Raw genomic sequence first — 19985 nt, forward strand, 5'->3', positions numbered from 1 at the left:
TGACCTTGTTTTTCAGGGCTAATCAACAGCGTGTCCGCCCCATGTGATCGGCCCGCTGCTTCCTCAGAGATACAGAGACACAATCAGCTATTTCATTGAATGCTTGGACCCCAAATGCATGCAAACACATGTGCCTGTTAAATCGTAGACTGAGGACAATATTGAAGTCACAGTCGGTCAGAGCTTACACACAAACGCTTTATTCAGTGACCTCAAATAAATCACAATCAATTTTCAGTTATCATTCCTTAAATATCTTCAGAAGTCCGGACACGGATAAATTGCTTTTTTACATACAAGTACCGTTAATTGTGCATAATTGTGTATAATTTTTCCTTCATCTCACGGTAAAAGCAATTGGCCGGGAAGTTTGAAAAAAGAAGCGGGGGAACTAAATTGCTAAAAGAAGTACGCTGACTCATCAACATGAGAAATGAGATATTATCGTAAAGTAAATTAGAAGTTCATGCTTAAACTGATAAAAAAAAAATGCAGCATAGCTCTATGACTGTTCTCCGTATGAGAAAATGTGACTTCTTCTTCATTGAGCAGACATTTTTTATCCAATGCAACTCACAACGACTGAATGTCCTTATGGCTAATTTGATTTCCACTCGGGTTAAACTGCGGACTTTCCCTACTTCTCCATGTCCTCGTCCATTTTCAGCAGTATTTGATCTAGTTTCGGTCCAGCATTATCCTCACATCTTATGCTCTTATATGCATTAGGATACTGAGGTCAGTGCCTGCACCCAGACCCTGCCCCAGGTCTGCTTCATGTTGTGATAAAAACAATGATATAACAGCTCATATAATCCAAACAATTTGTTCCCGTCTAAGCACTAGTAATCTCTTTCTAAAGCCTGAACCAGCAAAAGGCCAATCATACACTTGGTTCGCACTCAGTCGCCATTCTCAATTGTTTATTGTTTGTCTGTTAATTTCAAGAAGTTGGATGCTTGTCATTTTGATTTGGTTTACGGTAAAAAAAAAAAAAGAACGAAAAAGAAAAACTAATCTGATTCTGTAATTGCTTGCAGGAGCCCCTTGCAAAGTTATTCATTACTGGTAGGATTTCCTATTGGACTGTGTGGATAAAGTATTTAAGTGGCCCTTAATAAGGGTGACCTGCTCCTCATGAGGCTCAGGCTGAGGACTGCAGTACACGTGGGCTTCATTACAATTCACACTACTGTAGTCACCTCCCAGGCATTTTGGGTCATATTGTCTCAAAAATAAGGAATTTCAAAGTTTGTGCGTGTGTGTGTTTCGGGGGGGGGGCACGTGGTATTATAAAATAAATCTGACTGCACTTGAACTTTCTGAATAAAATAAAGACAGAAAGAGACAAAATTTTACCTATGGAAATTAAACATCACTACACAAAGCAGGGCAGCATAGCTCAGGAGGTGGAGCGGGTCATCTAGTAATCGGAAGGTTGCTGGTTCGATTCCCAGTTCCTCCAGAGAGCATGTTGAAGTACCGTTGAGCAAGACATTGAACCTCTAACTGCTCCTGCAGGTTGGCGCCTTGCATGGCAGCCTCCGCCATCAGTGTATGAATGTGTGTCTGAATGTGTGAATGTGAGGCATACGCTGTAAAGCACTTTGAGTGGTTGGTAGACCATAAAAGTGCTATTAAATGCAGTCCATTTATACACTGAATCAAAATTGTTCTGAATTTCAAAATACTTCAGCAGAAACTCTGGCAATCCTCATAAAAGTCCTATAAACTCAATCACCGCGTAAGAACTCTTTATAATATCATTTGAAAAGTATAGCATTTTGATACACACATCCTCTGAATACATAATTGTTTGGGCAAAACCCAGAACGGACGTGTTGCATCTGTCCCAAATAAATACAGCTTACAACACCAGTGCAGATAACTATGTATTCACCAGCACTGGCGGTCAGACCATTTGTTCAAACAGTGATTTTTTTTCTTTTCTTTTCTTTCTTTCTTTTTTTAATGAGAAGCCTTTACGAAACAACCCAGCATCCAATTGTCCCAATTATGCAAATAGAGTTCAACTATAGCAGCAGGGGGTGTGACATGCTAGAAACAATAAAAAAAAAAAACCAAAACAAAACAAAATTTTGTCCTATATTTTGTTTCCTCTCTCATCATCCTCCCTGTTTGTGCTTCCTCTTCCACCATTCAAAGTTTAATTTGCACAACTAGAAGAGTTGTAAACGGTGTTGCGAGGGGAGCTATCTGCTCCATAAGCTGAGACAGTGGGCAGAAAGTCCTCAGCCCCACTGTGGTTCTGCAGATTAGCGGAGAACAGAAAGGAGGGAGGACTCTGGGCTCTCAAAGTAGATTTGTTGTGCCTCGTTCCAGTTGAGGGTGTAAATACCCTGTGTTCAAGTGGACGGGTCATGGGACTCCCTAAAGGATTACCCTGGACCAGAGTCACAAGACTCGCTTGAACAAAGACCCTGCTTGCTCACATGCTCATCATATGAACCTCCAGCTGCATAAAGTGAAGTAGTTTCATATCTTGTGGACTTCATTGAGCTCAAGAGAGCTGAAAGGAGGGCAGCCAGACATGAGGGCCGACTTCTTCCCCGTTGAACGGTGTTCACTGTCTGTCCGGTAGGGTTGGTGTTGGGGCCCTGGTGCCACGTTTGGATGTGTAGTAGAAGGTAAGGTCTGTTTGATAAATCAATGATGTTTTATGTGTTGTAGATAACTATTACATTTGTGTTTTTTTTTTTTTACTTCTTCATAACCTTTCTTAGGGGGATGATAAATGTTAAATATGGGATGGGAAGTTAAATGTTAATTTCTAAATTACTATACATGCATTTTAAAAAATAACTTATTATTATATTATTATCATAATCATAATTACATTTATATAGTGTTTTTCTAGACACCCAAAGTGCTTATCACAATCATCATTACCTACAATGTATTTTCCAATTTCCAGTTTATAAAAGATAGTACTACTCTGTGTCATCCTTTAAAAAAAAAAAACTTAGTTTATTATAATTATGTTCTGTTCTTTTTGTAATACTAGGTTCCCCTGTTTCCCAATGGCTGAAATCCAGCCAACTCTTTTATCGTGCGATAAATCTCTTTCATTTCACGAGTTATTATAGACAATCATCACTCTTGGCTTTTGGTAGGTGGCGCTCAATGAAGATTTATTGGATGTTGGCAGAATTTGCATTATGCATCTTATGTTTCATATTTGCCTAGTTTGGGGGTCAGGCAAAGTTGATCAGATTGGAGTTTTGTTCTCTAAGTACCTCAGATAGGAGGCACAAGAGTGTAGAAAACGGTTGCGCTGAACAAGTTGCTTTTACTTTCACCATTGGGCCATTGCCACCATTTACATTCACCATTCCAAAGGGAAACAAATGAATCTGAGAAACTCCTTGGTGGAAAAGTATTTTCAAAATATTTTGAGACAGCACTTTTCTTTATTTTTTTCAAAACTCCTATTTTAAAGAAGTGGGTAACTTGACAAATAACACGTTGACTATTGTGCGTAGTGGCTGCACTGTAGTAGCGGCTGCTATGTGGTAATGGGAGCTAGCTGCCTTGCTCAAGTGCACTTCAGAAGGACCCACCACCGCTACCACTTCCATCACAGCCTAGATGTTCCCAGGCCGAGCAAGAATTTAAACCATCAACCTGTCGGTCACAACACTGGCTGTAATAACCTTCAGGGATCCCCTGGCATAACATTCCCAAGAAACACACAGGCCTTTTTGTTTTCTTTTACATTCCCACCTTTGAGGCTAGAATTAGCTTCTGCTGTTATAAGCATCAAGAGCAGCAAATAGCACAAAAAGCCACTAATAGTTTTTTGACCGTTTAAATTTTCAAAATGCGAATAAGCTGTTTTTTGTTGTTGTTTTTTCTTCGTTGAGTTTATTTCCTGGGAAACTTCTTGGAAATTGGAAAGATAAAATGTTTAGCTAAAAAGATGGTGGTAATGTGAGCAGTGACTCAGCTCAGTGCTGGACACGCTCTTGGCTTAAAGCTAAATTGGACTTAAGTCCACTGTTGAAAGAGGTGCGTCTCACATTTTACAGAGGCTCTCCTGATCTAAAACCATTTCATCTGAGCCAGCTGCCCATAGTAAAACAGAAGCAAAGAAAATAAAATGTCACTTGAAATGAGTTAGTTTTATAATCAAAGCTTGGAAATGATTTAACTGCAACGTATAGCTGAATTCTATCTGTTAACCACTTAGTTAAGCACCTTGAGGCTACAACCATCAGGACATGTCACAGATAAGATAAGATGAAATAAGATAAGATAAGATAAGATGAGATAAGATAAGATAAGATAAAGATGAGATTCGCATATTGACGGGTGAACATATTGAGAGTCAGTTTGCATGCTTAATCATTAATATTGGATAGATCTATTTCCTTGTAACAGAAATTTTGTAAGACAACTTTGGTAAAACTTTTTTTTTTGCTGCTCTTTTTGATGTGAAAAAGACAACTTTGGATCTCACAAGATGTGTACTATATACATGAGTATTGTACGTCATGTGACTTGTAGATGTTGAGACATGAGTTTAATCTGCTATGATCCATAGTGAACTTTTTTTTTTTAAACTGTAGCCAGAGGCCACTGCGTATCTCTCCCACTGCAGAGAATGGTTAATCACTGTGGCGCAGAAGCACACAACGTAGTAGTACAAAGTCACACAACTGTATACATGCATACTTGATAATGCACTCAGCACGCATACACACATAAAAGTATAATTAATACACAAACAGATACACATGCAGACCCTCACACACGAATGATCACAGTCACAAAGACTGACACACACAAAATTAATCACACACACAACCACAACACATACACATGAATGCACCAAAAGACCAGAGTGGACTCTGGGTTTTCTTTGCAACAGCATTTAGGACAGGATTAGGAGCAGGCAACCCATAAGCGGATTTGATGTATAATTTTTTTAGTTTTTATTTTTTTGCATGGTGCAGTGGAAAAAAGCATTCTCCTAGTAATTAGGTCGACACATCCACGCTGTGAGACATGAATGGGACACTTGGCGACAGCCATTTGCTGCGGATAAAACCGGCTGTTATGGAGTAATATTACCAACAAGAGGTGATAACTAATGTGACACTCAAATTCAGACAAGAGTAATTCTTTGGGAAAATGTGACTTTGCTCTTAGTTCAGTGATCAGACGTTACTAAGACTAGTCTAATACTATGTCAGTTGAGACACAAGAGTTCTGTGTTATGATGTTTACTTCTACTGCAGGATGTTCAAGCAGAAGCAGAATAAAAGAGTGATTTCTATAGTGGTTACTGCTGTTTCCCACTGCTACCTCTCGTTGCCGCTGATTAAAATTAAAATCCCTATTTAGGAGAATTGGGACAGAAACATGGACAGAGTGTGTTTCCAGATTCTGCTCCAGATCATTCTTTCTTGATTTTTGTTTTCTTCCCCTTCCTCAGGTTCACAGAGTGTGGATTGAAAGAACATTCCAGAAGAGGGAATGCATTCAGATTATACCCAGCAAAGACGCAAGCAGGTAGCATGCATTTCATCAGCCTGCCATTTAACCGTCCAACTCTTTTGCAATTATGAATTTGAGCACCGAACCAATTGGTTTGTCACAAAATTGTTTGGAGAAATCAAGATAGACATTAGATTTGTGCTATACCTATATGCAAATCTGTTTTTGACAGTAAAACATGGGGGGAAAAATGCAGTTTTGTATGACACAAACATTTTTGAGTGCTTAAGGATGAATGAAGGGGCCACTCTAGAAAAAAAAAAAGTCACAAAAAAACAACCTATCAATAAATGTGCACAAAATCCCTCCAAATCGCATGCTTTGCATAAAAAGCCTTCGAAGAGATGAAAGTGAAATTTGCCCAGCACTTGCATTAGATGCAAACAGCTGCTTTTGGTGTGCAAGTGAAACGCTGCTTAGTGAAACCGTTAAAGTCTTAAGTCATTATTTGCATAAACCGTCCATCTCACACACTGTCCCCATTATTATTGTTATCTGCATCACTGAAGTTTTGATTCATTTAACTTCCCTTAATTGATGTTTTCATGCCACTCTCTTCGCGGACACGCGCTGTCTCAACCCTGGCAGGTGCTGCTGCGGTCAGCTAGTGAACCAACATGTGGCCATCCTTCCTGGACCCGCAGCCAAAGAGGAGGGCAGCCTGGTGGTTCAGGTGGACACTATCCAGGAACGCTGGTCTGTTCCCAAACACACCCAGGCTACTCCCACAGACGCCTACGGCATCATCGAGTTTCAGGGAGGCGGCCATGCAAACAAAGCCATGGTACAAAAACTGCAAATACACAAACATACAACTATACTGCCTTATTGTACTCTCATAATCAATATACTGTACATTTGTATTCGGTGATAAATACAGCAAATCAAGTGGGGGTTTTTTGGGGCGGTTTTCTTCGCTTTCTTCAGTACATCCGGGTATCTTACGACTCCAAGCCAGACAACCTGCTCCATCTGATGGTTAAAGACTGGCAGCTGGAGCTCCCCACATTGCTCATCTCGGTCCACGGAGGCTTGCAAAACTTTGACCTGCAGCCCAAACTCAAGCAAGTGTTTGGGAAGGGCCTGATCAAAGCTGCCGTCACCACCGGGGCCTGGATCTTCACTGGTGGAGTCAGCACCGGTATGTGCCTCACAAACTTCTCTGTTTAGTTCTTCTTTCAAGAACACTTTGTTTATGTCTGACTTGTGTTCTGGTCAATTTTAATTTCCCTTACAAACGATGAAACCGAAAAACAAGATGACAGAAATGTAAATTGAGCAGTTAATAAGACAAATGGGATCGGATGGGCTCCTAAAATCATCTAACCTTAAAAGAAGAATGAAAAAAAAATCTGAGATGGTAGACATAGATGAACAGAAACCAATCCACAAAACTATGCCTGTCTTTGCCAATACATTATGGAGCTTGGCTACAGAGATTGTTTGAAGAGTAACTGCACTTTTAACAATTAAAAAAAAATTATCATTTCCAAATATAACAACGTACATATTTCGATATTACTGCAATAAATCTGCCAACTTCCGTCGTGTTACCTCCGGCTTGGTCAGCCATCCCTGGGAAGCTGGATGTGGGTATGTGCCCTGGTTGCTGTGCTAGCGCCTCCTCTGGTCCGTCGGGGCACCTGTTCAGGGGGGATGGGGGGGGAACCAGGGGGAACAGCGTGATCCTCCCACGCGCTATGTCCCCCTGGCATAACTCCTCACTGTCAAGTGAAAAGTGGCTGGTGACTCCACATGTATCGGAGGAGGCATGTGGTAGTCTGCAGCCCTCCCCGGATCGGCAGAGGGGGTGGAGCAGCGACCAGGGTGGCTCGAAAGAGTGGGGTAATTGGGGGAAAAAAAAGGGGGGGTCTACCAACTTCACACTCCTGCTTGATGAGCTCTGCCATACGTAGGCATCCCAAAAGTTTAAGCGTCAGAGTACTTCACACAAAAACGTCTCACACACAAAAAAAAAGGATGACCGTTACAATCCCCAAACCAGCCACTCCTCAAAATGTCCCATTTCTGAGCATTTTTCCAAAGATGATAACGGGGCAGAGCACGGCTTGATACTGGGGGTGATATCACTCTGTAAGTCTACTTTGCTAATGTGAACACTTGCAAAACTATCCTACACCGATGCACTGCATTATCTTTACGGTCACTTTCATTAAATATACCATGCTTAACGGGTCAGCAGTGTGTTTTTCATGATATGGTCACGTTTTAGTTTTTATTTTGGGATTAGTTTAAGCACTTGATGAAATGAGAACGGCCATTGTGGCTGCCCGGAAATGGTGGGAAAAAAAACAAAACAAAATAAATAAATGTCACTAATGCTAACTAAGTAAGTGAGGTGAAAAGGGCTGCAACATGGATGCAATTTTAGTCAAAATCCCATTTAGCATTCAACAAAGTCTTATTGTTCATTTAATGGTTTAATGGGATTTGGGTGATAGTTACAAAATGGCACTCCCATTTCTTTACTTAGTCAGATGTTTGTTTGGTAATTACAGAGGAGCCAAACCATGTGTCAGCGGTTTCACAGGACACACTCTCATGTCTCCTCTCTTGTCCTCTCTGACCATATAGGCGTGATCCGCCATGTTGGGGATGCACTGAAAGATCACTCCTCAAAGTCCAGAGGGAAGGTCTGCGCCATCGGAATTGCACCGTGGGGAATTGTGGAGAACAAAGAAGATCTCATTGGGAGAGATGTAAGACAATACAAAAAAAAAAAAGCCAAATACAGCAAGGGAACAGCCAAATGGTGTCAGAGCATCTTCTCATGAATAAGCAGGCAGAGCTTTCAAAAGGACACATGGATGTTGTAGGGGCTTTAACCAGGAACATCTTATTTAAGGTGTGGGGAGTGTGTCCACTCTGCATGCCATATCTGCACACGGTGATCCTTTGTACATTTATTTTCACTTACATGAGCCAGGTGCCTGTCAGAAGTACTCTAGAAATGACAGGACTTTTTGCACTTTTGTTCAAAATATGAAAATTGGACAATTTTTGCCAAGTTCCCTCCGACAAGGGTCCAGAAATTTTTCCAGTCTCACAGCAACTACACCGAAATTAATATACTAAGCGAGTCAATAAGCCCCCAACTGCACCTCCAGAGCTGCTTTGTTGTCAATGACACCACTTGGTATTGGGCTAATCCCAGTAACTAGCTGTAAAACATCATGGTTGTACTGCACACGCCCCAGTGGCCAACTGCATAACACTGTGGCTGTAGTGGGCAGCCCACAGTCCCCGACAATAGAAGCGTGTGTAATCCCCCTCCCCTAGATAAACCCCCCCATCCTGGGCATTGCTTAATTTACAGTGTGCTTTGAGGTAACTCTCAAGGTTCTCTAACGGTTACAAATTGTAATTTGATGCCAAACTGTTGCAGTGCAGGATCAGCATTAGTGTCACAGTAACTGCCACCATCCACTGTGCTGAATTTACCTGCTTTGCATTGCAAATGCAACTCACAGTTTTTACATGTTTGACCACGAGTGTTGTAATGGCTCCCAACTGCTCCGTTATATAAAACTCTCTCTGTAATGTCTGACGACTAAGGAGAGGTCTGCTGTAGTTCAACAAGCATGTATAAAACATGGGACTCCCATGTTGGCTATATTGGTACATGACACTTTTCATATATTATATAGTGTGTGTGTGTGTGTGTGTGTGTGTGTGTGTGTGTATATATGTTCCGCTCCTCATTAGTTGAGCACTTCTATCAACACCATTGGTTTTGGGGGAAAAACACTATATATATATATATAGAGAGAGAGAGAGAAAGAGAGAGAGAAAGCGAGAGAGAGAGAGAGAGAGAGAGAGAGAGAGAGAGAGAGAGCAATAAAGAGAGACTACTAGTCTTCCATTATTTCTGTCCCGTACAGGTGACGAGGCCATATCAGACCATGTCCAACCCTCTCAGTAAGCTGTCAGTTCTAAACAACAGCCACTCTCACTTCATCCTTGCCGACAATGGGACTTCTGGGAAGTATGGCGCTGAAGTGAGGCTGCGACGGCAGCTGGAGAAACACATTTCCCTTCAGAAGATAAACACACGTGAGTCACTCACACTTCATTTCACTGTCTCTTCTGTAGTTTAAGTCTGTTGAGTAAATTGTTGACTTGGGTCCCATGTAACACGTTTTATTGCCCCGGTTGTGTCTGCGATGCAGTGATACTTTTCATAATAAATGGATTTGTTCTTACTCCTCAGAACTTCAATTTTCAATTTCCTTCATTCTTCTTTTTGCGGTGGATTTTTTTTTTGGTGAATCTTTAATAAATGGGAAATGTGACTGCAATCATGCTGTTTTTCACAACTGCTTTTCCACTGGTGGAGATAGTATTCATGCTGTGATCGAGCATCTTTGCTGAATAAACAAAGGGAATTGTTTCAGTTGAAGCCTGCATGTAAATGAAAAACTTTAGTGCAAAATGAAAATGATGTCTACCATTTTAGATAAAAAGGAAATGCCCACTCCAACTGAATGATTCATGGTATGACACTAAAGCATGCTAATTTCTATTAAACCTTAGATGTTAACTTCCATTACAGTGACTGGACATTCTCACCACATAGTTCAGTTTTTTTATAGAATTAATAGTTTGAGTTTTGAAAATTACAACTGATGACGCAGGTAGGAGAATTTTAAATGATCCTCAAGCGTTTTTGAAAGAGATCCCTCATCAGCTCTAACTGACCGATAAGAGTTTTCTGTGGGTGGATGTGAGTCAAGTCCAGGCCCTTTCCACTGTGGCATGTCAATGTAAACCCTTATGTGACCTGTGGGTTTCCCTTTGTCATCCTATGCCTGGGACTTCAGTAAGGCAGGGACAGCAAAGGGAGGCTCAGCTGTCACCACTCACCTCAGTCCAACGACAGAGTCTGGAATGGGGTGTAATGGCCCAGCGCAACATTTACTGCCTTTGCAATGTGTTATTCACCATTTTGCTTGGACACGCGTGTGTATGTGTGTGTGTGTGTGTGTGTGTGTGTGTGTGTGTGTGTGTGTGTGTGTGTGTGTGTGTGTGTGTGTGTGTGTGTGTGAGAGAGAGTGTGAGAGCGAGAGAGAGAGAGAGAGAGAGAGAGAGAGAGAGAGAGAGAGAGAGAGCCTATCTGAGATTGTCTGCCTTGTAAACCTATAAACTCATGACTTGATATTCTAACATGTGTACGTGTGATTGTGTGTGTGAAGGCTGTGCATTATCTATTAATCTCCATAGCAGTCCACCAGGTGATTGGTGTGAGAGAGTGTATCTGCATATGTATGTGGGTATTTTTCCAGCCACCACGTAACTCAGTTTATTTTTCTTGTGTCTATGTTGAGGCAGGTCTGGGTCAGGGGGTGCCTCTGGTGTGTCTGATTCTGGAGGGAGGACCCAATGTGATCTCCATTGTTCTGGAGAGCCTGAGGGAGGAACCACCAGTCCCTGTCGTGGTCTGTGACGGCAGCGGGCGAGCATCTGACATAATTTCCTTTGCCCACAGATACTGTGAGGAAGACGGGTGAGTCTTCTGAAACACAGGACCTGTGCGCTAGTTGAAGCGTTCGGCTGAAGCTTCTGACATGTCACCACCATAACCCCCCTCCTTGTCATGTCTTCTATTCTTTCACTGAATGAGGCTATCTTTCTTATTGTTTGTCGTTGTGGTTGTTTTGCTTCCAAATCCCAAGATTTCTGTTGTTAAAGACATACTGAAATCGGGAATCAGATTTAACTTTTCACATTTAAAAACCTTGAACATGGCACATTATAACATTCAGCAATAATTTTTTATTTGTAATTGGTTAATATTGTTTTTTATACCTTTATCTATTACTGTTCTCCACTGTATCAAGAACTGTGAGGGAGTGGTCTAGCCCTCATTAATATTCATGATATAACTTTTGCGTGACAATCACAAGCAAGGGCTGGTGGTAAGGGTGGGCGGGGTTTCATAATTTGATGATTTGATGTGATCGGCCGTGTGTAAACGAATGTGTCTGATGACATGAGCAGAAAAGAAGATGGGTTGAAATAAGCTGAACTATGGGGACCTCTTTTAGAAAGAGCAAAATCATAAAAACTGACTTCACTATTTACACATTTTTTTTCAGTAGAAAGAGACAGCACAAAATGCACAATGATAAAAGTAATAAGTGATGATAGACAATATCAGTAGTTCAAATTTCAGTCTGACTTAATAAGTAAAGAAATCTCCCCCACAGTGATTGCTCAAAAGCTATATGAATTTTCCAACAGGTTGGTCAGTGAAAGCGTCAGAGATCAGCTCCTGGTCACGATCCAGAAAACCTTCAGCTACAGCCGCAGTCAGGCGCAACAGATCTTCCTCATGATAATGGAATGCATGAAGAAGAGAGCACTGGTAGGTCATACAGCGGGAAACCACCACAGACAACACAGTTAAAAAATAGTAGCCTTCAAAATACAGCATTAATTTCCAACACATTTTGAATCGCTCCCATTTTCAAATACAGCATAAAATCAATACCTTAGGATTATTTTCATGGTGTGTTTAAATCCATCTGCATTCATCTGCTTTTCCATTAGTGTATGTAAAAATAAAACTACTGTGCTGTTTATTAATAATTTGCATTGTCATTTGTGTGTTGTTGTCCATTTCTCACACCAAACTCTTTCTTTAACAACAGTCATATTCATCAAACAACACATTTACTACATCATCATTAATTTATTCTATTTGTTGAATTACTTCTTAATACACTTTCTTCTTTTGAGCCAGCCAAGAAAGCAGCAATGGAGGCAAAAAGACAGCAAGTCGAGTTCTACATTAAAAAAATATTATCTAAGTAACTGTCATCTTGTTCACACACCATCCATGCTTCACATTTATTGGCTTCATAAGGGCAGAATGTCTTTTTAAAACCACTGTATATATAAACATGTATAAACATGTTACTCATTTCTCTGAGATCAATGGTTGTGATAATACTACGTACATAACATCAGAATAGATGATAAATGATATCTATATATGTTGATTTAAATAGCTGTAAAAAAACTAAAGGAGACTCGATGCAAGGTTTTTAAGCGGTGTTTGACAAGTGACAAATTGTAAACGTGAGCTCTCTGGAAGGGGCATTTCACAGAAAAGGAATATGAAAAGCATGCACTTTATCACTTCTTGTCTTGAATCTAGATTAGGAGTCAGGATTAAGGATTGCAAGAGGAGTCCTTCATGCAGGCTCGTTGATAAGTCTAACGTTGTCAGTCAGTCGAAGGGTAGAAACGTTGTTTCTTTACACCAGCTAGAAGTTTGAGTTCTGTATTAAGAAGCATGAAACTTGCTTTTATCTAAGGCAGGAGTGGAGAGAATTGCAGTAATCCATATCTGAGATTGCAAACACATGAATGACCTTCTAAAGGTCACTCAAAAATGAGCTGGTTTTTAAAATGGTTCTCAAATGGCAGTTTGCAAAGTTTCTTGGAGTTGTGCCTCCCCTGGTTAAAGTGATAATCTCAGACTTTTCTGTTTTGTTACTATCTGTCGCCGACTATGGTAAAAAAAAGAAAAGAAAATTGGTTCAGCTCACTATCAGTTCATGAAAGCTTTTGCTTCTGGAAGCTTTTGATGTTTAAAAATAGTCGTGAACACCAACCTGATTATTCTGGGGGGGTCGCGACTCGAAAAGTTTGAGAACCACTGATCTAACAAGACAGTGGAAATCTTTCAAGAATGCCACTTTAATGCTGCTATGTCAACATTAACTAAGGGAGGAATAAATGGCTTTTGGACATCACGTTTCAAAAATAGGCAAACAAGAGTTTCAATAATCAGTCGAAGTCTACATACACAAAGAAAAAGTCACAAAATAACTGATAAAAGCAAAGCGCCTAACACTGACAGTGTAACTGAGAGACACTATACCCATGTTGACATTGAGTGCAACAATATTGTAGATCAGAACTGCTCTGGATAAGTAAGGTAAACTATTTTTTTTTACCCTATCTTATTTTATTGCAAAAGTATTAACATCGTACAGGTACAGCAACTTGTTTTCTCATTAGGTTGAAAGTGTAGTCTTCCACAATGTTCAACTCACAAAAGGTCCTTCAGAAGGTCGGATTTGGGTTTGGAGAAAAACATAAGAAATGGGCTGGAGTACCATTTATTAGCTGGAGATAATTTGAATCCGTTTTACAGTTTAGCCAACAGATTTTTTACCATTTCCTTTATTTTAGCTTCCTTTGATTAGCATCTTGCAATAGGGGTGATGTAGCAAATATTGCTGCCATGCTTCAATTATATACATGAGCAGATAGACGGTTCGAGGCTGAGTCAGAAATGTGCAGGCTACAAACAATGGCCTTGTGATCAATGACACATATTTCAATGAGTTTTATGAAGTTGAATTGCTGAGAGAGTTGATTACTGGGTCAAGTATATATTAATAGGATTATGAAATCATTGGCGAGTACGTGACATGGACAGCACATATGAACATTAAAGTAACGACTTTGTCATACTTAGGCATGATTAAAGTCAGGAGTTCAGACTCACAATAAAACTACTGTCTTACTTAGCAAGCTTGTAATCTACATTACACAGCGGAGAAGTGCTGTCTCTTAAACCGGGATCAGACTACACTATATTTTCGTCTTTCACGATGGTCACCGTGTCAGATTAGGTAATCATAGCGACATAAATTCTTTCCGTGTCTCGGCCGGTAGACTGGCGACACTACAGGTATGACACGACCAATCATCGGATGCTGCCTTTCACAATCTTGAGCGAGTTCATAGGTCATTGGGAAGGAGGGTCAAGCAATTGTCAATCATGAAGCGCTATGTGTGATGCTGGTGGTCTTGTATTCCGAAACGAAAAAAAAAAGAAAGATTGTGGACGTTGTTGCGGCTAGTGCTACTGGGGAATGAATGATAACCTAGCATAGTTTAACCAGCTACTCACCGGGTTGCTGAAGTGACTCCGCTGTTTCTCGCCAACATTTAGCCTCTTTTTGACTCTGTCATGGTCCTTCCTCAAGGAAACGTCAAAAAGGCCTGCAGTGGTGTTGTTGCAACAGCTCAACGAACCTTCCCTCGGTTTCATTGTTCAGCTACAGCAACAGCAGCATCCCTCTTTGTCTTTGCCATGTTTACATATGTGCACCAGAGAGCACTCTTGTCATCCTGTTGGTGAAAGTCGAGGAACACGTCATAGGTGATGTCAGACCAGGCAGGAAAATCCAAAATTGTTTTTGACATACTAGACTTTTTGTCAGGGTGTTGTTGGGTGTCCCAGACTCCGCATCACTGTTCTTCGATTATGTCACAGTACGGACATAAAGACGCCCGTTCGTCATTCCGGACATTCATAATTGGGCCTGATGCTGGAAATTTGTCGGTGACGGTAAAATCGTGTCAAAATCTGACTAAATTTGTTTAGTCTGATCCCGGCTTTACTGGGAAATTCAGAGATTTAAAAGTCCCCCAACAACTCAAAACACTTGAGTGAAAACCTGGTATTTACTGACCTCAGAAAATAGTCTAGACGGTTACGGTATGAAATATAACATCCTTGGATTCATTTATATTGAATCAAGTCTAAATTCTTTATAAAATCTTAGTTGTTGAAACTTTTGTAGAACATGGCATTAAGCAGAGAAAAGGTGGCAGGATTATTTAGAAATTGTAATCAACCTTCAGAGATGGGCTACTCCAGCATCTAGAAAGGAAATTTCTCTCATTGTGGAAATGTCACTGTTTGGCATATTCCTATGATGAGAGGGCTTGCCTTTATTCACAATGTGAGCTGGCCTAAATTGATGCAGAAAACAAGCTTTACAGCTTAATGGAGATTGTGTTCTCTGTTTTCCTGCCCCCTTTTTTTTAATCTCACTAGATCTTTTCCTGAACACTGCAGGATCACATGCATTGGCATATCCCATTGATTTATTTCGCAAAGATGGACAGTGTCCACTTGTATTCAACTCCAATGACTTAATACTATATCTATTTAGATGAACATTTTCTATTTAGATGTATGATTAGGTCCACTATAGGATGGTGATTTTTACTGAGAAAAATGGTAGCAGGGATTTAAAGATTGCAATTGAACCAACATACCTACCATAGGAACATAGTAGTTCAAAGTTGTCTTTATTATCCCACTACGGGAAATGTTTTATGCAGCCAGGATTCACATAATGACAGAATACAAAAGGACAACAACAACATCAACATTAAATCACAGAACTAGTGCAGCAAAATGGAAATTCATACCAAGTACAAATATGCAAGAGTGCAACTATGCAAGTGTGTAAATGTGCCAGAGTAGTGAAAGGAATGCAGCTAGAGCGTTAACTGCCATTAAGCATATCAATAGCACTTGGAATTTAAGAGACATGGAGTCTTTTAGTCCTCCAAACAGGTGCCCTGAGACAACAGCCCAAGGGCAACAGCTCAAAGTCCCTATGAAGTGGATAGTCCTGGTAGTCCAATGTAGCAGTAACCTTCCTAAGGACCTGCCTGTTATAAATGACAATAAAGCTTGGCCTGACTCCTCACTGTGACCTTAATGGCAATTTTCACAAGACTTCCAAGTCTATGTTTAGGTTTCCAGACCAAGCAGTAATACAAAACGTTAATACAGATTCAATTAAACTTCTGTAAATACAGCCATCATCTCAGTAGAAACGTTAAAGGAGTTAATTTTTCTCAAGGAAAAAAAGTCACGGGAAAAAATGTGACATCGCCTCTGACGTCATCACGTTGATGTTAAAAGTAAAGATCATTTTAGAGAAACGCTGTCTGTTGGAGGAGCACGGCATTGACACAGCTATTTTTTTTAACTTTCATTATCAGTGAGGATCAACAGGTATAACCCATTACTTGTTGATGGCACAGTAACCCAATGATCCCCTCAGGAGGTGGTTCTCACATGGCCAGCCAAGCTAATAAAGTCTGTAATAGTGCTCTAATGATATAAGTGTCAACCTGATTCCTCAAATTGTGTTTGTTCTAGAGAGCGATATGCATTTTTCCAAAAATGTAAACATATTCCATGTGTTCAAGAAAGATGCCCGCAAATTATAACCACGAGGGCTTAACTCCTGACAAAAGCGTTGTTGTGTTCACGTAAACACAGCTGCATTATTAGGATTATTAGGCACTGCCTTGTGACTCTCCTTGGGCCAAAGTGGATTTGGAGTAGGAAAACTGACAACAAAGATGGCACTCATACAACATTAGACAGCTGGTAGACAGAGTGGCTTAACAGCTTACTTCAGGGTGTATTTCAGTTTCATGGTTTAATGGTTTTATACCTAACATAGTCACAATGTGCCCTTCCCACAATAAACAATGAAATACTCACACTACCGAGTCTTGTTTGGTGGCGGCTACTTAGGGCTGTGCACAGACTTTGACCTCTGACCTACTAGCTATTCTTGAAGGAAAATCCAGCAGTGCATGTAGAGACAGACTATGTTGAGTAACATATAAAGACAACTGTGTGCATGGTATGTCCATTTCCTCAAAGGAATTACTTGAAACAATTACCTTTTGCTGCAAGTATTGGAAATGGTATCTTCCACGGCCCAGTGACTCCTTTCATATTCAGTGTATTGTCCTTGATTAAAAAAAAACCCTGTCTATCTTAGTTTACAACCTGCTGACTAAATTAAAGGGTAAATCTGTATTTTTAAACATGGGACTATTTTTCCATTATTGGGGTCTAAATGACTAATAGAGACAAACGTCTTTGGTCCAGTAGTGAGCGGGAACGCTTCAGCCGGCAGCCGCGAAACGGCCTGCGATGTAATCCACCCTTCAAAGTACGCCCACTAAAAGTGTTTGGTTTTGCCATCGACAGTCTCCGATTGCTATTATAAGTGTCTGACAACATTATGGAAAGGATCCCTACATCCACGACCCCTACAGAGATAGACATTTTTCTTTACGTTTCGCTTTTTCCGGTCTGTCGTAACGTTTTTGTTTTTTTGTTTCTGTCGTAACCTCCCTTTTACGGCTGCTACGCGTGGGGGCGTGGCTTGCGTTCAGAATACCATTCATTTTGGGGCAGCATAGCTGGAGACATAGAGAAACTGCTAGCAGTAATTTATTTTCAAAGTCATGTCTGAATATTTAGCTGATTTTGACAATGTGGACGAAGCATTTGAATTCGATGGCCGCACGTATTTATTTGAGCCAGAGTATATGGATGAAGAGCTCCTAGAAATTGAAGAGGACAAAGAAGAAAGAGAGAGAGAGACCTTTGACCTTTATGCAAGCCTTTAATAGTCCAATTCTTCATTCACATCAAGATAACAACATCAACACAAATACTCATATACATAGTGAAAAACACAACAATTGCCATACAAAGTAAAAACAAAAGGATACAGACCTCCCCCTATTTTTTTTCTCAGAAATTAAGAAGCACTTGGTTTTCTACAGTGCACAGCACATCTCCATGTCCCCAAATAGAAATAAATCCTTCCAAGTTTGAAATAAGTTTGAAAAACATGTGTGAGAGAGAGAGAGAGAGAGGCAGAGGAGGGTGAACCAGTTTCTTTAGCTGCAGAGAAAGAGAGAGGGAGACAGAGAGAGAGAGAGAGAGAGAGAGAGAGAGAGAGAGAGAGAGAGAGAGAGAGAGAGAGAGAGAGAGAGAGAGAGAGAGAGAGAGAGAGAGAGAGAGAGAGAGAGAGAGAGAGAGAGAGAGAGAGAGAGAGAGGCAACAGGCAGAGGAGGGTGAACCAGTCTCTTTAGCTGGCAGTAGTCTTCTTGGTGAAAATGGTCTCTGCAGACTCGATGTCCCAGAAAGTTGAATCACTTCATCTGAACACAAAGTGCCTTTTTTTCAGTTTCAGCTGACTGCAGGTGACCTTATAAACAATACAGTTACATAACGACCAAAGCCGGTGATCAGTTTATGCGATCGCCGGACAGGCATGCATATGCATAGAAACCCATCGCCGGTTTCATAAGCCGATCTCCGTCATTGCACATCAGGATGTGATCCCAGAAAGTTGAATCAGTTCATCTGGACACAAAGTGTAATGGGAGAAACGTTTCATCACTCATCTAAGTGACTAGGTATCCCCAGTTTCGGTCGATATGCAACTGCTGTTTATAAGGCTGGGATCATCATCTAGTGTGCACTTATACTAAACTCATATGATGTGCACTCTCAGCTATGAAATAATTACTGTGTAGCACTCTGTGATGTCTGTTGGTAAGACTGGAATTTATCTGCAAATTACTGAACCTTAGCATTTGCTAAATGGGTAAATGTAATTGTAAATATATACCTCACTTTTCACCCTCACCAGTAACACCTCCAGTTTGTAGATAACATTCAATAAATAAATCATGCTGACAAGATTCCTACTTGAAGAATCATTAGAATCTCTTGGTAACCTTTTAATTTTGCTTCTGTCGTGCAGATTACAGTGTTTCGCATGGGTTCAGAAGGACAGCAGGACATTGAAATGTCAATACTTACCGCTTTACTGAAAGGTAATTTGAAGTAATAGTTTACTAGCTTGTCTCTCTGACTGTGTGTCTTTGTGTGTGCACTTTAAGGTAATTATGGAGCTGTACAACATTGATGTATGACAACAATATCTATCTTATCAAAAAAACATGTATGTCTTTATATTGATTTTATATATATATATATATATATATATATACATATATATATATATATATATATATACACACACACACACACACAAACCATGGAATTCTGACAAAAATAGATGTAGAATAACTAGAATATCAAGGTGGAACCTATAGATGAAGGATTTCCCATATGTGTGAATAGGTACAAATGCCTCAGCCTCTGACCAGCTGAGTCTGGCCCTGGCCTGGAACAGGGTGGATATTGCACGCAGTCAGATCTTTGTGTATGGACACCACTGGCCTGTGAGTTTCTAGAAGCACTATCTATCTATCTATCTATCTATCTATCTATCTATCTATCTATCTATCTATCTATCTATCTATCTATCTATCTATCTATCTATCTATCTATCTATCTATCTATCTATCTATCTATCTATCTATCTATCTATCTATCTATCTATCTATCTATCTATCTATCTATCTATCTATCTATCTATCTAATCTGTCTGCTTGTCTTATTTACTTTTTTATACTATGTTAAAAATGTAATCTGACAGGGGTTCATGGTGGGACTCGGGCGCAGACAAAAAAGAAGACTGAGGCAGGATAATGTTGAAAATTCAAAGGGCCTTCACTTGGCAAGATATATATATTAAAAAAAACACACAGAAAAAGGGTGACAAGTCAAAAAACCAGAAACAAAACTAACTCAGGAGGTCTGTCAAACAAACAGCAGAACTTGGGAATCTAACGATCAGAACTTGGGAATGTAACGATCAGGAAAAAAGGCAAAGAAACAGTGAAAACCGAACAGGCGTGAAACTAGACAATGGCGACCGGCTAAGAGCAAGGCT

General features: G+C 40.3%; 1 protein-coding gene across 1 annotated transcript in view; it reads left to right on the forward strand.

Moving 5' to 3' along the window:
- trpm1a (transient receptor potential cation channel, subfamily M, member 1a) overlaps nt 1–19985 on the forward strand; it is a 57807-nt gene that overhangs the window by 8592 nt on the left and 29230 nt on the right. The window contains exons 2-10 of the mRNA XM_056279358.1: nt 5459–5535; nt 6109–6304; nt 6448–6661; nt 8116–8240; nt 9423–9594; nt 10870–11044; nt 11782–11905; nt 18948–19020; nt 19331–19431. Of these exons, the coding sequence (XP_056135333.1) occupies nt 5459–5535; nt 6109–6304; nt 6448–6661; nt 8116–8240; nt 9423–9594; nt 10870–11044; nt 11782–11905; nt 18948–19020; nt 19331–19431 (1257 nt within the window). The remainder of the gene's footprint in view (nt 1–5458; nt 5536–6108; nt 6305–6447; nt 6662–8115; nt 8241–9422; nt 9595–10869; nt 11045–11781; nt 11906–18947; nt 19021–19330; nt 19432–19985) is intronic.

Source organism: Lampris incognitus, chromosome 4, assembly GCF_029633865.1.
Source record: "Lampris incognitus isolate fLamInc1 chromosome 4, fLamInc1.hap2, whole genome shotgun sequence".
In the NCBI taxonomy this organism is placed as follows: domain Eukaryota; kingdom Metazoa; phylum Chordata; class Actinopteri; order Lampriformes; family Lampridae; genus Lampris; species Lampris incognitus.